At 38.1% G+C, this 24,332-nt stretch overlaps 1 protein-coding gene across 1 annotated transcript in view; it reads right to left on the bottom strand.

Annotated features, from left to right (window-relative positions):
* Nucleotides 1–24,332, bottom strand: part of DMBT1 (deleted in malignant brain tumors 1) — a 294,810-nt gene that overhangs the window by 227,377 nt on the left and 43,101 nt on the right. Inside the window, 14 exon segments of the mRNA XM_063307816.1 lie at nt 269–358; nt 1,662–1,751; nt 2,271–2,444; nt 3,856–3,945; nt 4,783–4,851; nt 6,533–6,622; nt 7,697–7,786; nt 9,086–9,175; nt 12,557–12,646; nt 13,608–13,802; nt 14,113–14,223; nt 15,165–15,361; nt 15,763–15,854; nt 17,579–17,955. Coding sequence (XP_063163886.1) covers nt 269–358; nt 1,662–1,751; nt 2,271–2,444; nt 3,856–3,945; nt 4,783–4,851; nt 6,533–6,622; nt 7,697–7,786; nt 9,086–9,175; nt 12,557–12,646; nt 13,608–13,802; nt 14,113–14,223; nt 15,165–15,361; nt 15,763–15,854; nt 17,579–17,955 — 1,845 coding nt within the window.

Below are 24,332 nucleotides of genomic sequence, written 5' to 3'. Positions count from 1 at the left end.
CATTTCTTTCATCCAATGACATACAAGAAGCGGATGAGACTGGATTATCAAATCGTACTAGTATACTTAGTAGTTGAAGCTGGTGTTGTAGTAAGTGGAGCTGGTGTTGTAGTAAGTGAAGCTGGGGTCGTAGCAAGTGAAGCCGGTGTTGTGGTAAGCCTGCTTGTTTCTGTGAACATAATAAAAACAATTAGCATTAAAGATGCTGATTTTTAGTTTCATCCCAAGACATAAAAAAGGATATGTGATTGGATTATCAATATCTTACTAGTATACTTAGTAGTTGAAGTTGGTGTCATAGTAAGTGAAGCTGCTGTTGTACTAAGTGAAGCTGGTGTTGTAGTAAGCCTGCGTGGTTCTGTGAACATAATAAAAACAATTAGCATTAATCATGCTGATCATTTCTTTCATCCAATGACATACAAGAAGCATAGGAGATTGGATTATCAATATCTTACTAGTATACTTAGGAGTTGAAGCTGGTGTCGTAGTAAGTGAAGCTGCTGTGGCAGTAAGTGAAGCTGGTGTCGTAGTAAGTGAGGCTGGTGTTGTGGTAAGCCTGCTTGGTTCTGTCAACAGAATAAAAACAATTAGCATAAACATGCTGATCATTACTTGCATCCCATCACATAGAAAAAGCATATGAGACTGGATTACAATATCTTACTAGTATACTTAGGGGTTGAAGCTGGTGTCGTAGTAAGTGAACGTGGTGTCATAGTAAGCCTGCTTGGTTCTGTGAATATAATAAAAAAAAAAGCAGTAATCATGCTGATCATTACTTGCATCCAATGACATACAAGAAGCATAGGAGATTGGATTATCAATATCTTACTAGTATACTTAGGAGTTGAAGCTGGTGTCGTAGTAAGTGAAGCTGCTGTGGTAGTAAGTGAAGCTGGTGTCGTAGTAAGTGAGGCTGGTGTTGTGGTAAGCCTGCTTGGTTCTGTCATCAGAATAAAAACAATTAGCATAAACATGCTGATCATTACTTGCATCCCATCACATAGAAAAAGCATATGAGACTGGATTACAATATCTTACTAGTATACTTAGGGGTTGAAGCTGGTGTCGTAGTAAGTGAACGTGGTGTCATAGTAAGCCTGCTTGGTTCTGTGAATATAATAAAAAAAAAAGCAGTAATCATGCTGATCATTACTTGCATCCAATGACATACGAAAAGCATAGGAGATTGGATTATCAATATCTTACTAGTATACTTAGTAGTTGAAGCTGGTGTCGTAATAAGTGAAGTTGGTGTCATAGTAAGTGAAGCTGGTGTTGTAGTAAGTGAAGCCGGTGTCGTAGTAAGTGAAGCTGCTGTGGTAGTAAGTGAAGCTGGTGTTGTAGTAAGTGAGGCTGGTGTCGTAGTTAGGCTGCTCTGTTCTGTGAACATAATGAAAACAATTAGCAATAATCATGCTGATCATTTCTTACATCCAATGACATTTAAACCCCGCACCGGCGCGCTCCCTTCACTCTCAGCTTTAACCCTTTTCGCGCAACTCTACGTTTGAATAAACCTGAACCTGCATTTCCCTGAACCAGCGTCTGTGTTTTACTCAGCGGTAGGCAGCGCATGACAGCATTAAACATGCGGATCATTACTTGCATCCAATGACACACAAAAAGAATATGAGATTGGATTATCAATATCTTACTAGTATACTTCGTAGTAGAAGCTGGCGTCGTAGTAAGTGAAGCTGGTGTCGTAGCAAGTGAAGCCGGTGTTGTGGTAAGCCTGCTTGGTTCTGTGAGCATAATAAAAACAATTAGCATTAATCATGCTGATCATTATTGCATCCAATGACATACAAAAAGAATATGAGATTGGATTATCAAATCGTACTAGTATACTTAGTAGTTGAAGCTGGTGTTGTAGTAAGTGAAGCTGTGGTTGTGGTAAGTGAAGCCGGTGTCGTAATAAGCGAAGCTGCTGTGGTAGTAAGTGAAGCTGGTGTTGTAGTAAATGAAGCTGGTATTGTAGTAAGCCTGCTTGGTTCTTTGAACAAAATAAAAACAATTAGCATTAATCATGCTGATCATTACTTGCATCCAATGACATACGAAAAGCATAGGAGATTGGATTATCAATATCTTACTAGTATACTTAGGAGTTGAAGCTGGTGTCGTAGTAAGTGAACGTGGTGTCGTAGTAAGCCTGCTTGGTTCTGTGAATATAATAAAAAAAAAAGCAGTAATCATGCTGATGATTACTTGCATCCAATGACATACAAAAAGAATATGAGATTGGATTATCAATATCTTACTAGTATACTTCGTAGTAGAAGGAGGTGTTGTAGTAAGTGGAGCTGGTGTCGTAGTAAGTGAAGTTGGTGTTGTAGTAAGTGAAGCCGGTGTCGTAATAAGCGAAGCTGCTGTGGTAGTAAGTGAAGCTGGTGTTGTAGTAAATGAAGCTGGTATTGTAGTAAGCCTGCTTGGTTCTTTGAACAAAATAAAAACAATTAGCATTAATCATGCTGATCATTACTTGCATCCAATGACATACGAAAAGCATAGGAGATTGGATTATCAATATCTTACTAGTATACTTAGGAGTTGAAGCTGGTGTCGTAGTAAGTGAACGTGGTGTCGTAGTAAGCCTGCTTGGTTCTGTGAATATAATAAAAAAAAAAGCAGTAATCATGCTGATGATTACTTGCATCCAATGACATACAAAAAGCATAGGAGATTGGATTATCAATATCTTACTAGTATACTTTGTAGTAGAAGCTGGTGTCGTAGTAAGTGAAGCTGGTGTCATAGTAAGTGAAGCTGGTGTCATAGTAAGTGAAGCTGCTGTCGTAGTAAGCCTGCTTGTTTCTGTGAACACAATAAAAACAATTAGCATTAAAGATGCTGATTTTTAGTTTCATCCAGAGACATAAAAAAAGGATAGGTGATTGGATTATCAATATCTTACTAGTATACTTAGTAGTAGAAGCTGGTGTTGTAGTAAGTGAAGCTGGTGTCATAGTAAGTGAAGCTGGTGTCGTAGCAAGTGTAGCCAGTGTTGTGGTAAGCCTGCTTGTTTCTGTGAACATAATAAAAACAATTAGCATTAAACATGCGGATCATTACTTGCATCCAATGACACACAAAAAGAATATGAGATTGGATTATCAATATCTTACTAGTATACTTCGTAGTAGAAGCTGGTGTTGTAGTAAGTGAAGCTGGTGTCGTAGTAAGTGAAGCTGGTGTTGTAGCAAGTGAAGCCGGTGTTGTGGTAAGCCTGCTTGGTTCTGTGAATATAATAAAAACAATGAGCAGTAATCATGCTGATCATTACTTGCATCCAATGACATACGAAAAGCATAGGAGATTGGATTATCAATATCTTACTAGTATACTTAGTAGTAGAAGCTGGTGTCGTAGTAAGTGAAGCTGGTGTCGTAGTAAGTGAAGCTGCTGTGGTAGTAAGTGAAGCTGGTGTTGTAGTAAGTGAGGCTGGTGTCGTAGTTTGAATAATCGTACTAGTATACTTAGTAGTTGAAGCTGGTGTTGTAGTAAGTGAAGCTGGGGTTGTGGTAAGCCCGCTTGGTTCTGTCAACAGAATAATAACAATTCGGATTAATCATGCAGATCATTTCTTTCATCCAATGACATACAAGAAGCAGATGAGACTGGATTATCAAATCGTACTAGTATACTTAGTAGTTGAAGCTGGTGTTGTAGTAAGTGGAGCTGGTGTTGTAGTAAGTGAAGCTGGGGTCGTAGCAAGTGAAGCCGGTGTTGTGGTAAGCCTGCTTGTTTCTGTGAACATAATAAAAACAATTAGCATTAAAGATGCTGATTTTTAGTTTCATCCCAAGACATAAAAAAGGATATGTGATTGGATTATCAATATCTTACTAGTATACTTAGTAGTTGAAGTTGGTGTCATAGTAAGTGAAGCTGCTGTTGTACTAAGTGAAGCTGGTGTTGTAGTAAGCCTGCGTGGTTCTGTGAACATAATAAAAACAATTAGCATTAATCATGCTGATCATTTCTTTCATCCAATGACATACAAGAAGCATAGGAGATTGGATTATCAATATCTTACTAGTATACTTAGGAGTTGAAGCTGGTGTCGTAGTAAGTGAAGCTGCTGTGGCAGTAAGTGAAGCTGGTGTCGTAGTAAGTGAGGCTGGTGTTGTGGTAAGCCTGCTTGGTTCTGTCAACAGAATAAAAACAATTAGCATAAACATGCTGATCATTACTTGCATCCCATCACATAGAAAAAGCATATGAGACTGGATTACAATATCTTACTAGTATACTTAGGGGTTGAAGCTGGTGTCGTAGTAAGTGAACGTGGTGTCATAGTAAGCCTGCTTGGTTCTGTGAATATAATAAAAAAAAAAGCAGTAATCATGCTGATCATTACTTGCATCCAATGACATACGAAAAGCATAGGAGATTGGATTATCAATATCTTACTAGTATACTTAGGAGTTGAAGCTGGTGTCGTAGTAAATGAACGTGGTGTCGTAGTAAGCCTGCTTGGTTCTGGGAATATAATAATAAAAAAAAAGCAGTAATCATGCTGATGATTACTTGCATCCAATGACATACAAAAAGAATATGAGATTGGATTATCAATATCTTACTAGTATACTTTGTAGTTGAAGCTGGTGTTGTAGTAAGTGAAGCTGGTGTTGTAGTAAGTGAAGCTGGTGCTGTGGTAAGCCTGCTTGGTTCTGTCAACAGAATAAGAAGAATTAGCATTAATCATGCTGATCATTACTTGCATCCAATGACATACGAAAAGCATAGGAGATTGGATTATCAATATCTTACTAGTATACTTAGGGGTTGAAGCTGGTGTCCTAGTAAGTGAACGTGGTGTCATAGTAAGCCTGCTTGTTTCTGTGAACATAATAAAAACAATTAGCATTAAACATGCTTATTTTTAGCTCCATCCAAAGACATAAAAAATGATATGTGATTGGATTATCAATATCGTACTAGTATACTTAGTAGTTGAAGCTGGTGTCGTAGTAAGTGAAGCTGCTGTTATACTAAGTGAGGCTGGTGTCGTAGTTAGGCTGCTCTGTTCTGTGAACATAATAAAAACAATTAGCATTAATCACGCTGATCATTATTGCATCCAATGACATACAAAAAGAATATGAGATTGGATTATCAAATCGTACTAGTATACTTAGTAGTTGAAGCTGGTGTTGTAGTAAGTGAAGCTGGGGTTGTGGTAAGCCCGCTTGGTTCTGTCAACAGAATAAAAACAATTCGGATTAATCATGCTGATCATTTCTTTCATCCAATGACATACAAGAAGCAGATGAGACTGGATTATCAAATCGTACTAGTATACTTAGTAGTTGAAGCTGGTGTTGTAGTAAGTGGAGCTGGTGTTGTAGTAAGTGAAGCTGGGGTCGTAGCAAGTGAAGCCGGTGCTGTGGTAAGCCTGCTTGTTTCTGTGAACATAATAAAAACAATTAGCATTAAAGATGCTGATTTTTAGTTTCATCCCAAGACATAAAAAAGGATATGTGATTGGATTATCAATATCTTACTAGTATACTTAGTAGTTGAAGTTGGTGTCGTAGTAAGTGAAGCTGCTGTTGTACTAAGTGAAGCTGGCGTTGTAGTAAGCCTGCGTGGTTCTGTGAACATAATAAAAACAATTAGCATTAATCATGCTGATCATTTCTTTCATCCAATGACATACAAGAAGCATAGGAGATTGGATTATCAATATCTTACTAGTATACTTAGGAGTTGAAGCTGGTGTCGTAGTAAGTGAAGCTGCTGTGGTAGTAAGTGAAGCTGGTGTCGTAGTAAGTGAGGCTGGTGTTGTGGTAAGCCTGCTTGGTTCTGTCAACAGAATAAAAACAATTAGCATAAACATGCTGATCATTACTTGCATCCCGTCACATAGAAAAAGCATATGAGACTGGATTACAATATCTTACTAGTATACTTAGGGGTTGAAGCTGGTGTCGTAGTAAGTGAACGTGGTGTCATAGTAAGCCTGCTTGGTTCTGTGAATATAATAAAAAAAAAAGCAGTAATCATGCTGATCATTACTTGCATCCAATGACATACGAAAAGCATAGGAGATTGGATTATCAATATCTTACTAGTATACTTAGTAGTTGAAGCTGGTGTCGTAATAAGTGAAGTTGGTGTCATAGTAAGTGAAGCTGGTGTTGTAGTAAGTGAAGCCGGTGTCGTAGTAAGTGAAGCTGCTGTGGTAGTAAGTGAAGCTGGTGTTGTAGTAAGTGAGGCTGGTGTCGTAGTTAGGCTGCTCTGTTCTGTGAACATAATGAAAACAATTAGCAATAATCATGCTGATCATTTCTTACATCCAATGACATTTAAACCCTGCACCGGCGCGCTCCCTTCACTCTCAGCTTTAACCCTTTTCGCGCAACTCTACGTTTGAATAAACCTGAACCTGCATTTCCCTGAACCAGCGTCTGTGTTTTACTCAGCGGTAGGTAGCGCATGACAGCATTAAACATGCGGATCATTACTTGCATCCAATGACACACAAAAAGAATATGAGATTGGATTATCAATATCTTACTAGTATACTTCGTAGTAGAAGCTGGCGTCGTAGTAAGTGAAGCTGGTGTCGTAGCAAGTGAAGCCGGTGTTGTGGTAAGCCTGCTTGGTTCTGTGAGCATAATAAAAACAATTAGCATTAATCATGCTGATCATTATTGCATCCAATGACATACAAAAAGAATATGAGATTGGATTATCAAATCGTACTAGTATACTTAGTAGTTGAAGCTGGTGTTGTAGTAAGTGAAGTTGGGGTTGTGGTAAGTGAAGCCGGTGTCGTAATAAGTGAAGCTGCTGTGGTAATAAGTGAAGCTGGTGTTGTAGTAAATGAAGCTGGTATTGTAGTAAGCCTGCTTGGTTCTTTGAACAAAATAAAAACAATTAGCATTAATCATGCTGATCATTACTTGCATCCAATGACATACGAAAAGCATAGGAGATTGGATTATCAATATCTTACTAGTATACTTAGGAGTTGAAGCTGGTGTCGTAGTAAGTGAACGTGGTGTCGTAGTAAGCCTGCTTGGTTCTGTGAATATAATAAAAAAAAAAAGCAGTAATCATGCTGATGATTACTTGCATCCAATGACATACAAAAAGAATATGAGATTGGATTATCAATATCTTACTAGTATACTTCGTAGTAGAAGGAGGTGTTGTAGTAAGTGGAGCTGGTGTCGTAGTAAGTGAAGTTGGTGTTGTAGTAAGTGAAGCTGGTGCTGTGGTAAGCCTGCTTGGTTCTGTCAACAGAATAAAAAGAATTAGCATTAATCATGCTGATCATTACTTGCATCCAATGATATACAAAAAGAATATGAGCTTGGATTATCAATATCTTACTAGTATACTTCGTAGTTGAAGCTGGTGTTGTAGTAAGTGAGCCTGGTGTCGTAGTTAGGCTGCTCTGTTCTGTGAACATAATAAAAACAATTAGCAATAATCATGCTGATCATTTCTTACATCCAATGACATTTAAACCCCGCACCGGCGCGCTCCCTTCACTCTCAGCTTTAACCCTTTTCGCGCAACTCTACGTTTGAATAAACCTGAACCTGCATTTCCCTGAACCAGCGTCTGTGTTTTACTCAGCGGTAGGCAGCGCATGACAGCATTAAACATGCGGATCATTACTTGCATCCAATGACACACAAAAGAATATGAGATTGGATTATCAATATCTTACTAGTATACTTCGTAGTAGAAGCTGGCGTCGTAGTAAGTGAAGCTGGTGTCATAGCAAGTGAAGCCGGTGTTGTGGTAAGCCTGCTTGGTTCTGTGAGCATAATAAAAACAATTAGTATTAATCATGCTGATCATTATTGCATCCAATGACATACAAAAAGAATATGAGATTGGATTATCAAATCGTACTAGTATACTTAGTAGTTGAAGCTGGTGTTGTAGTAAGTGAAGCTGGGGTTGTGGTAAGTGAAGCCGGTGTCGTAATAAGTGAAGCTGCTGTGGTAGTAAGTGAAGCTGGTGTTCTAGTAAATGAAGCTGGTATTGTAGTAAGCCTGCTTGGTTCTTTGAACAAAATAAAAACAATTAGCATTAATCATGCTGATCATTACTTGCATCCAATGACATACGAAAAGCATAGGAGATTGGATTATCAATATCTTACTAGTATACTTAGGAGTTGAAGCTGGTGTCGTAGTAAGTGAACGTGGTGTCGTAGTAAGCCTGCTTGGTTCTGTGAATATAATAAAAAAAAAAGCAGTAATCATGCTGATGATTACTTGCATCCAATGACATACAAAAAGAATATGAGATTGGATTATCAATATCTTACTAGTATACTTCGTAGTAGAAGGAGGTGTTGTAGTAAGTGGAGCTGGTGTCGTAGTAAGTGAAGCTGGTGTTGTAGTAAGTGAAGCTGGTGCTGTGGTAAGCCTGCTTGGTTCTGTCAACAGAATAAAAAGAATTAGCATTAATCATGCTGATCATTACTTGCATCCAATGATATACAAAAAGAATATGAGCTTGGATTATCAATATCTTACTAGTATACTTCATAGTTGAAGCTGGTGTTGTAGTAAGTGAAGCTGGTGTTGTAGTAAGTGAAGCTGGTGCTGTGGTAAGCCTGCTTGGTTCTGTCAACAGAATAAGAAGAATTTGCATTAATCATGCTGATCATTACTTGCATCCAATGACATACGAAAAGCATAGGAGATTGGATTATCAATATCTTACTAGTATACTTAGGGGTTGAAGCTGGTGTCGTAGTAAGTGAACGTGGTGTCATAGTAAGCCTGCTTGGTTCTGTGAATATAATAAAAAAAAAAGCAGTAATCATGCTGATCATTACTTGCATCCAATGACATACGAAAAGCATAGGAGATTGGATTATCAATATCTTACTAGTATACTTAGTAGTAGAAGCTGGTGTTGTAGTAAGTGAAGCTGGTGTCATAGTAAGTGAAGCTGGTGTCGTAGCAAGTGTAGCCAGTGTTGTGGTAAGCCTGCTTGTTTCTGTGAACATAATAAAAACAATTAGCATTAAACATGCGGATCATTACTTGCATCCAATGACACACAAAAAGAATATGAGCTTGGATTATCAATATCTTACTAGTATACTTCGTAGTAGAACCAGGTGTTGTAGTAAGTGAAGCTGGTGTTGTAGTAAGTGTAGCCGGTGTTGTGGTAAGCCTGCTTGTTTCTGTGAACATAATAAAAACAATTAGCATTAAACATGCTTATTTTTAGCTCCATCCCAAAACATAAAAAAAGGATATTTGATTGGATTATCAATATCTTACTAGTATACTTAGGAGTTGAAGCTGGTGTCGTAGTAAGTGAAGCTGGTGTCTTAGTAAGCCTGCTCTGTTCTGTGAACAGAATAAAAACAATTAGCATTAATCATGCTGATCATTACTTGCATCCAATGACATACGAAAAGCATAGGAGATTGGATTATCAATATCTTACTAGTATACTTAGGAGTTGAAGCTGGTGTCATATTAAGTGAAGCTGGTGTCGTAGTAAGTGAAGCTGCTTTTGTACTAAGTGAAGCTGGTGTCGTAGTAAGGGAAGCTGGTGTCGTAGTAAGGGAAGCTGGTGTCGTAGTAAGCCTGCTTGTTTCTGTGAACACAATAAAAACAATTAGCATTAAAGATGCTGATTTTTAGTTTCATCCAGAGACATAAAAAAAGGATAGGTGATTGGATTATCAATATCTTACTAGTATAGTTAGTAGTTGAAGCTGGTTTTGTAGTAAGTGAAGCTGGTGTCGTAGTAAGTGAAGCTGGTGTCGTAGTAAGTGAAGCTGCTTTTGTACTAAGTGAAGCTGGTGTTGTAGTAATCCTGCTCTGTTCTGTGTTCATAATAAAAACAATTAGCATAAACATGCTGATCATTAATTGCATCAAATGACATACAAAAAGCATAGGAGATTGGATTATCAATATCTTACTAGTATACTTTGTAGTAGAAGCTGGTGTCGTAAGTGAAGCTGGTGTCGTAGTAAGTGAAGCTGGTGTCGTAGTAAGGGAAGCTGCTGTCGTAGTCAGCCTGCTTGTTTCTGTGAACACAATAAAAACAATTAGCATTAAAGATGCTGATTTTTAGTTTCATCCAGAGACATAAAAAAAGGATAGGTGATTGGATTATCAATATTTTACTAGTATAGTTAGTAGTTGAAGCTGGTTTTGTAGTAAGTGAAGCTGGTGTCGTAGTAAGTGATGCTGCTGTGGTAGTAAGTGAAGCTGGTTTTGTAGTAAGTGAAGCTGGTGTCGTATTAAGTGAAGCTGGTGTCGTAGTAAGTGAAGCTGCTTTTGTACTAAGTGAAGCTGGTGTTGTAGTAATCCTGCTCTGTTCTGTGTTCATAATAAAAACAATTAGCATAAACATGCTGATCATTAATTGCATCAAATGACATACAAAAAGCATAGGAGATTGGATTATCAATATCTTACTAGTATACTTTGTAGTAGAAGCTGGTGTCGTAGTAAGTGAAGCTGGTGTCATAGTAAGTGAAGCTGGTGTCATAGTAAGTGAAGCTGTTGTCGTAGTAAGCCTGCTTGTTTCTGTGAACACAATAAAAACAATTAGCATTAAAGATGCTGATTTTTAGTTTCATCCAGAGACATAAAAAAAGGATAGGTGATTGGATTATCAATATCTTACTAGTATACTTAGTAGTAGAAGCTGGTGTTGTAGTAAGTGAAGCTGGTGTCATAGTAAGTGAAGCTGGTGTCGTAGCAAGTGTAGCCAGTGTTGTGGTAAGCCTGCTTGTTTCTGTGAACATAATAAAAACAATTAGCATTAAACATGCGGATCATTACTTGCATCCAATGACACACAAAAAGAATATGAGATTGGATTATCAATATCTTACTAGTATACTTCGTAGTAGAAGCTGGTGTTGTAGTAAGTGAAGCTGGTGTCGTAGTAAGTGAAGCTGGTGTTGTAGCAAGTGAAGCCGGTGTTGTGGTAAGCCTGCTTGGTTCTGTGAATATAATAAAAACAATGAGCAGTAATCATGCTGATCATTACTTGCATCCAATGACATACGAAAAGCATAGGAGATTGGATTATCAATATCTTACTAGTATACTTAGTAGTAGAAGCTGGTGTCGTAGTAAGTGAAGCTGGTGTCGTAGTAAGTGAAGCTGGTGTCGTAGCAAGTGTAGCCAGTGTTGTGTTAAGCCTGCTTGTTTCTGTGAACATAATAAAAACAATCAGCATTTGTCATGAGTGCCGCTGAGCTGAAGACATCAGCACAACGGCACACATGACAATAACGAGGAAGCAGAGGAAGGGACTTAAGATAATCATAGCACGCACAACAACAGACACAGACCCCGGCCGGATGATTCAGCCATGAGGACACAAAAGAGGAAGAAGGAAAGACAAAGACAAGGCGGATCACGAGGCACACCCAAGCTGTTAGCAAAAGCGCAACGGAGATCGCCCAGCTGACAGCAATCACCGGCTGAAAGAGGAAACCGATTATGGGCGATCCCGGGGCACCAGCTGGGGCCCCGCAACCCTTCACCTACCGGCACGAAAGCATGCAGGACAAGGGGGGGATGACGCAACCCAAGGTGAGGGGGCGCTGACCGGCGCGGGGTATTTAAACCCCGCACCGGCGCGCTCCCTTCACTCTCAGCTTTTTTCACGCAACTCTACGTTTGAATAAACCTGAACCTGCTTTTCCCTGAACCAGCGTCTGTGTTTTACTCAGCGGTAGGCAGCATATGACAGCATTAAACATGCGGATCATTACTTGCATCCAATGACACACAAAAAGAATATGAGATTGGATTATCAATATCTTACTAGTATACTTCGTAGTAGAAGCTGGTGTCGTAGTAAGTGAAGCTGGTGTCGTAGTAAGTGAAGCTGGTGTCGTTGCAAGTGAAGCCGGTGTTGTGGTAAGCCTGCTTGGTTCTGTGAACATAATAAAAACAATTAGCATTAATCATGCTGATCATTACTTGCATTCAATGACATACAAAAAGAATATGAGATTGGATTATCAATATCTTACTAGTATACTTAGGAGTTGAAGCTGGTGTCGTAGTAAGTGAAGCTGGTGTGGTAGTAAGCTCGCTTGGTTCTGTGAATATAATAAAAACAATGAGCATTAATCATGCTGATCATTACTTTCATTCAATGACATACAAAAAGAATATGAGCTTGGATTATCAATATCTTACTAGTATACTTCGTAGTAGAAGCTGGTGTCGTAGTAAGTGAAGCTGGTGTCGTAGTAAGTGAAGCTGGTGTCGTTGCAAGTGAAGCCGGTGTTGTGGTAAGCCTGCTTGGTTCTGTGAACATAATAAAAACAATTAGCATTAATCATGCTGATCATTACTTGCATTCAATGACATACAAAAAGAATATGAGATTGGATTATCAATATCTTACTAGTATACTTAGGAGTTGAAGCTGGTGTCGTAGTAAGTGAAGCTGGTGTGGTAGTAAGCTCGCTTGGTTCTGTGAATATAATAAAAACAATGAGCATTAATCATGCTGATCATTACTTTCATTCAATGACATACAAAAAGAATATGAGCTTGGATTATCAATATCTTACTAGTATACTTCGTAGTAGAACCAGGTGTTGTAGTAAGTGAAGCTGGTGTTGTAGTAAGTGTAGCCGGTGTTGTGGTAAGCCTGCTTGTTTCTGTGAACATAATAAAAACAATTAGCATTAAACATGCTTATTTTTAGCTCCATCCCAAAACATAAAAAAAGGATATGTGATTGGATTATCAATATCTTACTAGTATACTTAGGAGTTGAAGCTGGTGTCGTAGTAAGTGAAGCTGGTGTCTTAGTAAGCCTGCTCTGTTCTGTGAACAGAATAAAAACAATTAGCATTAATCATGCTGATCATTACTTGCATCCAATGACATACGAAAAGCATAGGAGATTGGATTATCAATATCTTACTAGTATACTTAGGAGTTGAAGCTGGTGTCGTATTAAGTGAAGCTGGTGTCGTAGTAAGTGAAGCTGCTTTTGTACTAAGTGAAGCTGGTGTCGTAGTAAGGGAAGCTGGTGTCGTAGTAAGGGAAGCTGGTGTCGTAGTAAGCCTGCTTGTTTCTGTGAACACAATAAAAACAATTAGCATTAAAGATGCTGATTTTTAGTTTCATCCAGAGACATAAAAAAAGGATAGGTGATTGGATTATCAATATCTTACTAGTATAGTTAGTAGTTGAAGCTGGTTTTGTAGTAAGTGAAGCTGGTTTTGTAGTAAGTGAAGCTGGTGTCGTAGTAAGTGAAGCTGCTTTTGTACTAAGTGAAGCTGGTGTTGTAGTAATCCTGCTCTGTTCTGTGTTCATAATAAAAACAATTAGCATAAACATGCTGATCATTAATTGCATCAAATGACATACAAAAAGCATAGGAGATTGGATTATCAATATCTTACTAGTATACTTTGTAGTAGAAGCTGGTGTCGTAAGTGAAGCTGGTGTCATAGTAAGTGAAGCTGGTGTCGTAGTAAGGGAAGCTGCTGTCGTAGTACGCCTGCTTGTTTCTGTGAACACAATAAAAACAATTAGCATTAAAGATGCTGATTTTTAGTTTCATCCAGAGACATAAAAAAAGGATAGGTGATTGGATTATCAATATCTTACTAGTATAGTTAGTAGTTGAAGCTGGTTTTGTAGTAAGTGAAGCTGGTGTCGTAGTAAGTGATGCTGCTGTGGTAGTAAGTGAAGCTGGTTTTGTAGTAAGTGAAGCTGGTGTCGTATTAAGTGAAGCCGGTGTCGTAGTAAGTGGAGCTGCTTTTGTACTAAGTGAAGCTGGTGTTGTAGTAATCCTGCTCTGTTCTGTGTTCATAATAAAAACAATTAGCATAAACATGCTGATCATTAATTGCATCAAATGACATACAAAAAGCATAGGAGATTGGATTATCAATATCTTACTAGTATACTTTGTAGTAGAAGCTGGTGTCGTAGTAAGTGAAGCTGGTGTCATAGTAAGTGAAGCTGGTGTCGTAGTAAGTGAAGCTGCTGTCGTAGTAAGCCTGCTTGTTTCTGTGAACACAATAAAAACAATTAGCATTAAAGATGCTGATTTTTAGTTTCATCCAGAGACATAAAAAAAGGATAGGTGATTGGATTATCAATATCTTACTAGTATATTTTGTAGTAGAAGCTGGTGTTGTAGTAAGTGAAGCTGGTGTCGTAGTAAGTGATGCTGCTGTGGTAGTAAGTGAAGCCGGTGTTGTGGTAAGCCTGCTTGTTTCTGTGAATATAACAAAAACAATTAGCATTAAACATGCTGATTTTTAGTTTCATCGAAAGACATAAAGAAAGGATATGTGATTGGATTATCAATATCTTACTGGTATACTTAGTAGTTGAAGCTGGTGTCGTAGTAAGTGAAGCTGGGGTTGTGGTAAGCCTGCTTGGTTCTGTCAACAGAATAAAAACAATTCGCATTAATCATGCTGATCATTCCTTGCATCCAACGACATATAAAAAGCATATGAGATTGGATTATGGTCAGGCTTCCACTGAAATACAGTAAATGCTGCTATTGGAGAGTCAACTGGTACAACCAAACTGGATTACACCAATTCCGAACGGTCTGAATTGGACGGATATTTCAAGGTGTTGGTGTTTGCTTTTGAAATTCTAAATGGCTTGAAAATAAAGATCTGCGTCTCATTTACCATCCTATTTCTGAAGCTGAAGGAAAGCATTTCTCCAAGTACCTTGAAAACATTATGTGACAACTAAAGAGAACCTTTCTGTTGTATCATTCCAATTATGGAAACTTCTGTTTGTGGAGATACAGCTGGTACACAGCAACTAGTTTGGCTCCATCTTCAGACACTGTTGATTCTCCTGGTTGAACACTTAAATGGTTGATATGCAGTTGTGTTCTGCTCTGTTGCATCTAATGCCTTTCCCAGTTCATTATGTTGTGGCTACATTGGTTTGTGTTCATTTTTGTTTCATTTAATTCAGTATCGTTCATTTAACTTCAAAAAGTTCAAACTTGGTAAAGATTAATTTGTATATGTTGCTTGGCTGCAGAAACGATGTCATCTTCACATGAACCAATGGCCCTACACAGGTGTACAAAACTAAATAGATGCTGGTTTTATATTATATTGAATCCCTAAATTACATCATTAACATGATACAGGTTAAATGAACTAGCTAAATCGATACTCTTACCTTGTGTAACAGAGTAGTAATGAGCAGAGAACCCATCTCCTGAATAGCCTGAATCTCTGTGCATCACAATAGTCATTATGTTGGAAGTAGATGAATAAGTATAGTTGAGATAGATGCCAGAACAAGTCTTTCCAAGGGGATATGGACTATACTGGGGTCCATCAAAAATCTCAATATATTCTGTATTACAATCCAGCCTGTACAGAGATAGAATAAATTTTATTCTTTAACTCTTATCTTGCCATCATTCAACAAAGAAATAATCACATTAACCCAAAAAGGAATATTTAGACTCTCTTTTAGAAGAATATTTTCTGTAAAATTGTAAAGACATTATTTCAGTGGAACTCAGCTCAATTCTGTAGGTCAAACTGATTGCTTAGTTTTACTCATCCCAAATGTATATCATATCTGCCAACCCAGTTTGGTTCATTCTTAAATAGTAATTGTTGCTGATATACGCTCAGAATATATTAGGTTACAAAATCATATGCACATTTGTTAGATATAGATAGAGAAAAAGTTAAAAGAATCTTTCAACTTACTTAATAGAAGAGAACTGGAAAATTATGTGTTTAGAGGGACTGACTTGAATTACCCAGACACACTGCATTTTGCTGTTGTTTCCAGCATAATGAGGTCCAGAGATGGATCCATATGAATTTGAGAGGTTGCCCCCACATTGATTTGCTAGAAACCACAAAGCAAATTTATATAAAAAAAATAAAGGCAGATTTTTACTTCCCCTGCCATACATCCCTCTTAAGTAATATGTCCAAGAATAGTTTTCCATGCTATTGTTTCAGAAACAAGCTAGAATCTCTGATAATTTGGAATAATATAACAGAGGAATCAACACTTATATACTATTTTACTGAATTAACTGGGAAAATCTGTAAGGCAACTGTAGTGCACACTTTTAATTCATTTTTTTAAATAAAAAATAGATAAGGTGGAATATATAAACATATAAAGCAAGGTATCTGAAAAAAAAACCAATATAGTCAGATCTGGGGAATAGTATCTACAACCGTTTCACAATATTTAAAGACATGAATAAAAGGCCAATTTTTTTTACAATATGCACATTTGACCTACCCTTAGTAAATGAGTTTCCATATCCATTTTAACCACAGATGTCTTTTGTTTCACAAACTAGGATTTCAGCACAGCATTTGTCCTGTATCTCAAGCTGATATTCAATTATAATAGGATGAACAGATAAAAGCATATACTGTGTTTAACTGGAGACACTTTGTAGAGGAGGTCACATATGATTGTCTTCAGTATAGATATGTACATCTTTCCTGGTTTTGATCTAACTCAGAAGATTGTATTTAGGACTTTCTGCAGACTCCATTTTCATACTTAGCAATATAAAACCAGAAAGATGTTCCCAGGAACAAAAAGCAGCTTTGGACTATGTAAGTCTAGGAATTTCTGCTCATAACTGAAAGGAGAAAGAGATGGCTGCAGTCCTCCGTCAACTGAACTTGGGAAGCACGTGCAGGTGACGTTATGATCAGAAATGCCCACTGGATAGAAATACATTTGAATCAGCTTTGAGATGTAGACTTGTTACCCATTACTCTAGAAGTATCTTTAGCTTCTGATAGGAAAAAGCAAAACTGACCAGGTTTCATGGAATCAACAGATAGCTGGCCGATAACTTGGAAGTAAACGTGAAAATGAATTGTTGTGGAGAGCCACAGAGATGACAGTGACAGTCACATAAAAAAAAAAAAAGGATCCTCTAATTCCAGGAAACTTCAAAAAGGTGAGAAAGAGGCTTGGATTGACTCCTCCCTAATTCATTGCCATGCAAAGGTGATGAACTCACCAAAACACATATTGTTTTTGTATTTTATTAATCTTATTATAAGCCTCTGTATTATCTTATACTCTTTTATACTACTCTTTCATCTCTATTTCACTTTACTGCATTTTATCTTATCTCACTCTAGTCTATTTTATCTTATTTTACTCTATATAATCTGCCTTATATTACTGTATTTTTTTTGTGGATGATGCCCAATTTTTGGATATAGTCAATTGACAAATCAGTAAAGTTATACTACTACTACTACCACTGTTATTGATAGATGTTGAGTGCAATTGATCATTTCTTCTTACAAAACCTATGTGGAATGTGAATAACATAATAGAGAATGCCTGAGATGGAATGGGAGGGGGCAACTTGGGGAACAGAGGGAAGAGATGCTGCCTAGGGAATGATCAGGTAAAACCAAAGGAGCTCGATTTTGTTAATGTATCCTTACAATATAGCAGAATGTGTGCATCTAGTCATGTTTCCTGTCTGGTTTATCTAGTTAACCTGGGTGCTGCTGCTTCCCATTTTTGAAGATATGGATAACATTCCCTTAAAAAGAGTTCCACTATAAGGAAAACATCTAAATGTATTGTATTATTTTCTTTTCTCTATCCATTATGCTATCAGATTTCAGTCTACAGAAGATACCTGAGCAGTTGACACCAGCGTCTTCTCCGTGGTTGCAATTATGAATATACCATCCATTATGAGGACATTCCTCCAATTTGTCTTCATTCCCTGTGCAATCTACATCATCCAGAGTTATGTTTTCTGAGCCTTGACCAAAGTGAGCAGATCCAAGTGCTGAGAGAGCTGTTCCACATCCGAGCTGCTTGCACACCACCCTTGCGTCTTTCATGTCCCAGCCATCATCACAGACAGTCCCCCATGATCCATTGTATAATATTTCAATACGCCCCTCACATCTGTTCCTTCCATTGACCAGTCTTAGATATTCAACTGAGAAAGATGAGACAGAAACTGTGTTTTTGAATAGAAGATTGGAAATTATGAGGCATCTGAGACTCCAAGGACATGCAGAAGAATTTTTGAAATTTGGTTAGTTAAAAATCAGCTAATTGAGGCTTGTATGTTATAAAAACTCTATTTTCAGTATCTATTGGAGGAAGGGGTTTCATGGGAAATGCACAGATCTCTCTATATTTATTCATTAATTAAATTTATAGCTGCTTTGTCACCCTGGGTGGCTCGCAGAATTGTAACCACCACCAAAATAATAAACAAAATATAAATAAAGCAACAAAAGCATATGAAACCTTTAAAAACCACATCAAAACCATAAAGAACATAATCAGTGTGAGAGTATAATTCATGCTTCACCATCTATACAGCCACCCAGCAGGCTCCACACCCAAGCACCATGACAAAACCATGACTTGAGAGCCTTCCAAAAGGCCAGTAGGATCAAGGCCAATCTAACCTCTGGGGGATGATGTTCCAAAGAGTGGGGGCCACTGACAGCAAAGGCTTTCTTCCTGGGCTCCATCAGGTGACATTCCATAATAAAGGGGACCTACAACATGCTTCTTCTGCCAGACCAGATGGGATGGATAGATGGAACCAGGACAGGTGGACCATATGAGATATTGTCCTATATCCTGGCCCCATGCCAAGTAGGGCTCTATAGGTTATCACCGGCCCCTTCAATTGAACCCGGAAGGAGGCTGGCAATCAATGCAGTTCTTAGAGCAGAGGCGTAATGTCTGCTGATTGAGGAGCATCCATTACTGCCTGAGGTGCCACATTTTGTACCAGTTGCAGCTCCCAGATGCTCTTCAAGGGCAGCCCCATGGACAGTATGCTTCTTTCTTTCTTTCTTTCTTTCTTTCTTTCTTTCTTTCTTTCTTTCTTTCTTTCTTTCTTTCTTTCTTTCTTTCTATGACTGCCTATCTTAGAGCACAAATCTGGGTGACTCACAACAATCCTTTCTTTTCTCTTTAGTGTAGGAGCAGCGAAAGACAAATATTTTGGGAGCTCTTAGATTCGTGGCCTGGTCTTGTTTCAGAGTGTTTAATTTTGGGATTAAGGATTCAGACTTACCAGGTGGCACTTCTGACTCTGGAGTAGCTGCAGTAGGAACCACAAAAAAAAAAAAAAAGACATGGAATCTATAAATATTGGAGTAATAACACTGAAGCCCAACATAAAACAAATTCTATATGGTATGTGCAACTTGCCTCACTCCCCAGCATAACACTGAAGTGGGATGTCTTCTGTAGTGAACTGCTTTATGGTATTTCCTTGAACATTTCTGATTAACACCATTTCATACTAGTGATTTACAGAGTTTAACGCTACCTCTTAGCCACTGTTAATATTCAGTGATAACAGTTACTGTTTAGTGATGCATCCCCATAAAGGTGGCTGGAATATTACCGTGGAATTAATGCCTGCATATTTCCAAGAACTAACACTTTCAAAATTCATTGAGGAAAGTTCATGACGACCTCTTAATCTTTGGTTTAGTTTGGAGTCCCTTAAGAGTGTGTGCGGCAGGGTGTCCAAACAAGGCTTCCTACAGATGAAATGGGCTGTAGCCGCCGCAAAGGAGACAGTCCAACTGAAGCTGCCATAAATATTCCCATTGATTTAATTCTCTTGAAGATTCCAGATGATGGGACCAGCTTTGGTAGGTGTAAAAGTATGTGTAAAACTGAGAACACAGAGATGCTTCTTAGGTCCACTCATGGCTCTGCAGTTGCAAATATATCTGACAAGATGCAAACATCTCAGTCTTGTCAGTTAGAACTTTAGCTGCGTACTCTTTTATTTCACCGAATTCTGACATTACTTTGCTTATGATACTATCCCAGCAGTTCCTAGCAATAGCATTAAATAGACTGAAAAGAATAAAAACAGTACCAATGAGCAACCAGCAACTTAAAAGTAAGTAAACCAAGATCTGAGCAGCTGATACAATCAAAGAAGCTCATCCAATAAATAAATTTCTGGATTTTCACAACTTCATTTCTATTAGCTATCCTTTGTGAACAAACATTAACCAGAAAACATGGCCTGTTGCCATCGAACCCACGTCACAGGACTCAGCAGTGTGTTCTTGGAAGGGGAAGTGGCTATAAAAAAAGATACATGTGAAAGGATAACTTGGAAATGTTGAAAGTGGTTTTTCCTATTTCCTTCCTCATAGCAAAATTCAACCACTTTCCCAGATGAATTAGGAGAATCTCTAAGGCAACTGTAGAGCACTGGTTCTATGCATTTTAAAAAAAAAAGAACATTTGAAGTGGGAAAGTATCTGAAAACAGGCCCGTATAGGTAGATTTGGGGGACACTATCTACAACAGTTTCACAATGTTCAAAGCATGGCTAAAATACCATTTTTTGCAATATACACATTTTTCTCAATGTTTAGAATATTAACAATAGTCTGTTTCCAAACCCATTTTCACCAGATAGGTGTTTTGTTTCATAAACCAGGATTTGATCACAACTATCACATCAAGAGTTGTCTTTTATCTCAAGTAGACAATCAATTAGAATAGGACTAAGAGATAAAAACATAAACTGTGATATTAAGTGTTTAATTGGAGACACTTTGTAGAGAAGGCCATTTATTTATTTATTTATTTATTTATTTATTAATTAATTATCCGGCCTTACTATTATTTTTAAATAAATAACTCAAGGCAGGGAACATACCGAATACTCCTTCCTCCTCCTATTTTCCCCAGAACAACAACCCTGTGAGGTGGGTTGGGCTGAGAGAGAGTGACTGGCCCAGGGTCACCCAGCCACCTTTCATGCCTATGGCAGGACTAGAACTCACAGTCTCCTGGTTTCTAGCCCATCATCTTAACCACTAGACCAAACTCGCTCTTGTCTTCAGTATAGATATACATCTTTCCTGGTTTTGATCTAACTCAGATGATGCTACTTAGGACTTTCTGCAGACTCCATTTTCATACTTAGCAATATAAAACCAGAAAGATGTTCCCAGGAACAAAAAGCAGCTTTGGACTATGCAAGTCTAGGAATTTCTGCTCATAACTGAAAGGAGAAAGAGATGTCTGCAGTCCTCCGTCAACTGAACTTGGGAAGCACGTGCAGGTGACGTTATGATCAGAAATGCCCACTGGATAGAAATACATTTGAATCAGCCTTGAGATGCAGACTTGTTACCCATTACTCTAGAAGTATCTTTAGCTTCTGATAGGAAAAAGCAAAACTGACCAGGTTTCATGGATTGGTTTTAAAAAGTGCTCACGATCTAGATTATCAAAATAGCATTAGATGAACCCTACCTGACGTCACTTCTTGGTGAATCAGGTTGTCCATAATACAATACCAAGCTGCAGTATTGTATTGTCAAGATATATTAAGTTCCTATCAGAGCTAAGAGATAAACTGTGTTATCATGCCACAATTCCATATGCATGTAACTTCACAACTATCTTTTCATAGTTGTGTCAAAGGAGAAATGGAGAGCTGAAACCTTCCTCAATCTATTGTCCCAACACACTAGGTTGGAGAAGACAGTACTGGACAGTTTGGCCAGATACTGTAGGTTATGCACATCTGATTCGAGGACTCCTCAGATTCTTAAAAATATATTTCAGAACCGAGATTCTAGAAAGGGAAAACAACACACTTCTTAAATCTGTAAGACAGACTGTGAAAGTGAAAACACAACAAAGGTGAGCATCTTCCTCAAGTGGTGATTTGACAGTTAACCTGACAATAGTCAACAGACCTTTTTCTAATACCAAAATGTTTAACTATAGTTCTTGGGCCAATGTCATGTGCAAGTACTGTACTGAACTTTAGATGTGACCTGTCAAATTCATTATACGAATCACATACTATTGGTCTGATAATCTGCTTTAATATCTCTGGGAACTATAACAAGGAAATAAATGCAGGACTTGCTACCCCTGCTGCAGATTGGATCCAAACTGAGCGGGTAAGCCCATTTTCTTAAATAAAAAAACAAAGCAAGTAAATGTGGCGATTCACATCACGTAGCGGATTAAAACCCTCCTAACGTCATGCCACAGTATTTGCAGAAAATTTGGGGGCTTCTTCCTGACTAACATTTAACTGTGATCTCAAGTGACAGGCCTAACTCTTTACGGCTCATCAATTAAACAATGTCAGTGGAAAAGGACAATATCTTACTAGTATACTTAGGAGTTGAAGCTGGTGTCGTAGTAAGTGAAGCTGGTGTCGTAGTAAGTGAAGCTGGTGTCATAGTAAGCAAAGCTGGTGTCGTAGTAAGTGAAGCTGGTGTCGTAGTAAGCCTGCTTGGTTCTGTGAACACAATAAAAACAATTAGCATTAAACATGCTGATCATTCCTTGCATCCAACGACATATAAAAAGCATATGAGATTGGATTATGGTCAGGCTTCCACTGAAATACAGTAAATGCTGCTATTGGAGAGTCAACTGGTACAACCAAACCGGATTACACCAATTCTGAACGGTCTGAATTGGACTGATATTTCAAGGTGTTGGTGTTCACTTTTGAAATTCTAAATGGCTGAAAGGAGAAAAAGATGGCTGCAGTCCTCCGTCAACTGAACTTGGGAAGCACGTGCAGGTGACGTTATGATCAGAAATGCCCACTGGATAGAAATACATTTGAATAAGCCTTGAGATGCAGACTTGTTACCCATTACTCTAGAAGTATCTTTAGTTTCTGATAGAAAAACCAAAACTGACCAGGTTTCATGGAATCAACAGATAGCTGGCCAGTAACTTGCAAGTAAACATGAAAATGAATTGTTGTGGAGAGCCACAGAGATGACAGTGACAGTCACATAAAAAAAAAAGGATCCTCTAATTCCAGGAAACTTCAAAAAGGTAAGAAAGAAGCTCAGATTGACTCCTCCCTAATTCCTTGTAGTCTGAGAGGGAAGGAGGGCTCTCAAGAACCTGTTACCATAGCCAATATCACTATAGTCCCAGCTGGTGTCCTGATCTGGCCTATCTTGAAGGGCTGATATCAGTCTTGAAAGCCAGACTGAATTTTGCCCTCCTTCCCTCTCTTGCCATAGAGAGTTAGCAGGAGGTCGATCTGAGCTCCTTTCTCACCCTTTCGCTATTTCCTGGCCTTAAAGGGCACTTTTGTTTAGGTAACTGATGTTGCCTCTGCCTGGTTCCCCAGGGTCACCTCTGTGGCTCACTCCTGTTATTGATAGGCATTGAGTGCAATTGATCATCTCTTCTTACAATGTCTTATATATTCACCTGAGGAAGATAAGACAGAAACCGTGTTTTTGAGTGGAAGACTGGAAATTATGAGGCATCTGAGACTCCAAAGACACACAAAACAGTTTTCAAAATTTTGCTATTAATTAGGATTAGTTTGAAAGTCTTTTATAAGCTTCTGTTATGAAAAACTTTTTCAATATGTTTTTCAATATGTCTTCAGTTTTGGGATTAAGGATGTAGATTTACCAGGCAGCTTTTCTGAGTGTGAAGTAGCAGTTACAACTAAAAAAACAAGGCATGGAATCTATAATTGCTGGGGTAACAGTGCTGATGCCAATCATTAAAAATTATACATAATTAATGAAATTTGCCTTACCCCCCAGCATAACACTGAAGAGGTGGAATATCCAACGTAATACCACTGAACCTGTTCAGTAGTGAACTGCCTGTGTTGCATTTCTTTGGACAGTTCTCACTAACACTAGTTAATACTAGCCCCTAGACACCATTATGACTAAATAAAGTCCACGTTCTTTACTGATATAGCTTCATATTTGTGGCTGAAATATAACCTTAGCACTGGCATATTTCAAAAAACAATACTCCCAAAATTAATTGAGGAAGGATCATGGCAATTGCATAATTCTCTCTCTTGAAGATTCTGGACCATGGGACATCTTTGGTGTGTCCAGTTCAATGTATCCTTTTCTAGGTCTATATAATATTCTTAATTGCCTGAGCAAAAAGTGAATAAGACAATTTATGATTATTCATTTGAGAATACAGTAGCGCTGAAAATCTATGAGAAGATGCAAAACCTGGGTGTCGTCAGATATAACATTAGCTATTTGTTTCACAGAATTTGGACAATTACCTCTCCAAGTGGCTTACAGCCACCCAGGTTCCAACACTTCAATTAAATCCCCAGATCTTCCATCCATTGAACCTTTTTATATAAAGTACAAGTGATGTGAATTTAACAACCAATTACTGGACTACATTTTAGATTGCTTATTAGTGCATGGTTGTAGAAAGTAAAAGTGTGCATTCTCCTGGGCATCTCTTACCAGGGACCCCTTCTGACCCTGCATGTGCAATTGTTTCGGCAATTACAGGATGAATGAATAAATTTATTGATTAGTC

This window comes from Candoia aspera, chromosome 6, assembly GCF_035149785.1.
Source record: "Candoia aspera isolate rCanAsp1 chromosome 6, rCanAsp1.hap2, whole genome shotgun sequence".
Taxonomy (NCBI): Eukaryota; Metazoa; Chordata; class Lepidosauria; order Squamata; family Boidae; genus Candoia; species Candoia aspera.
This window is presented reverse-complemented; position numbering and strand designations above follow the sequence as displayed.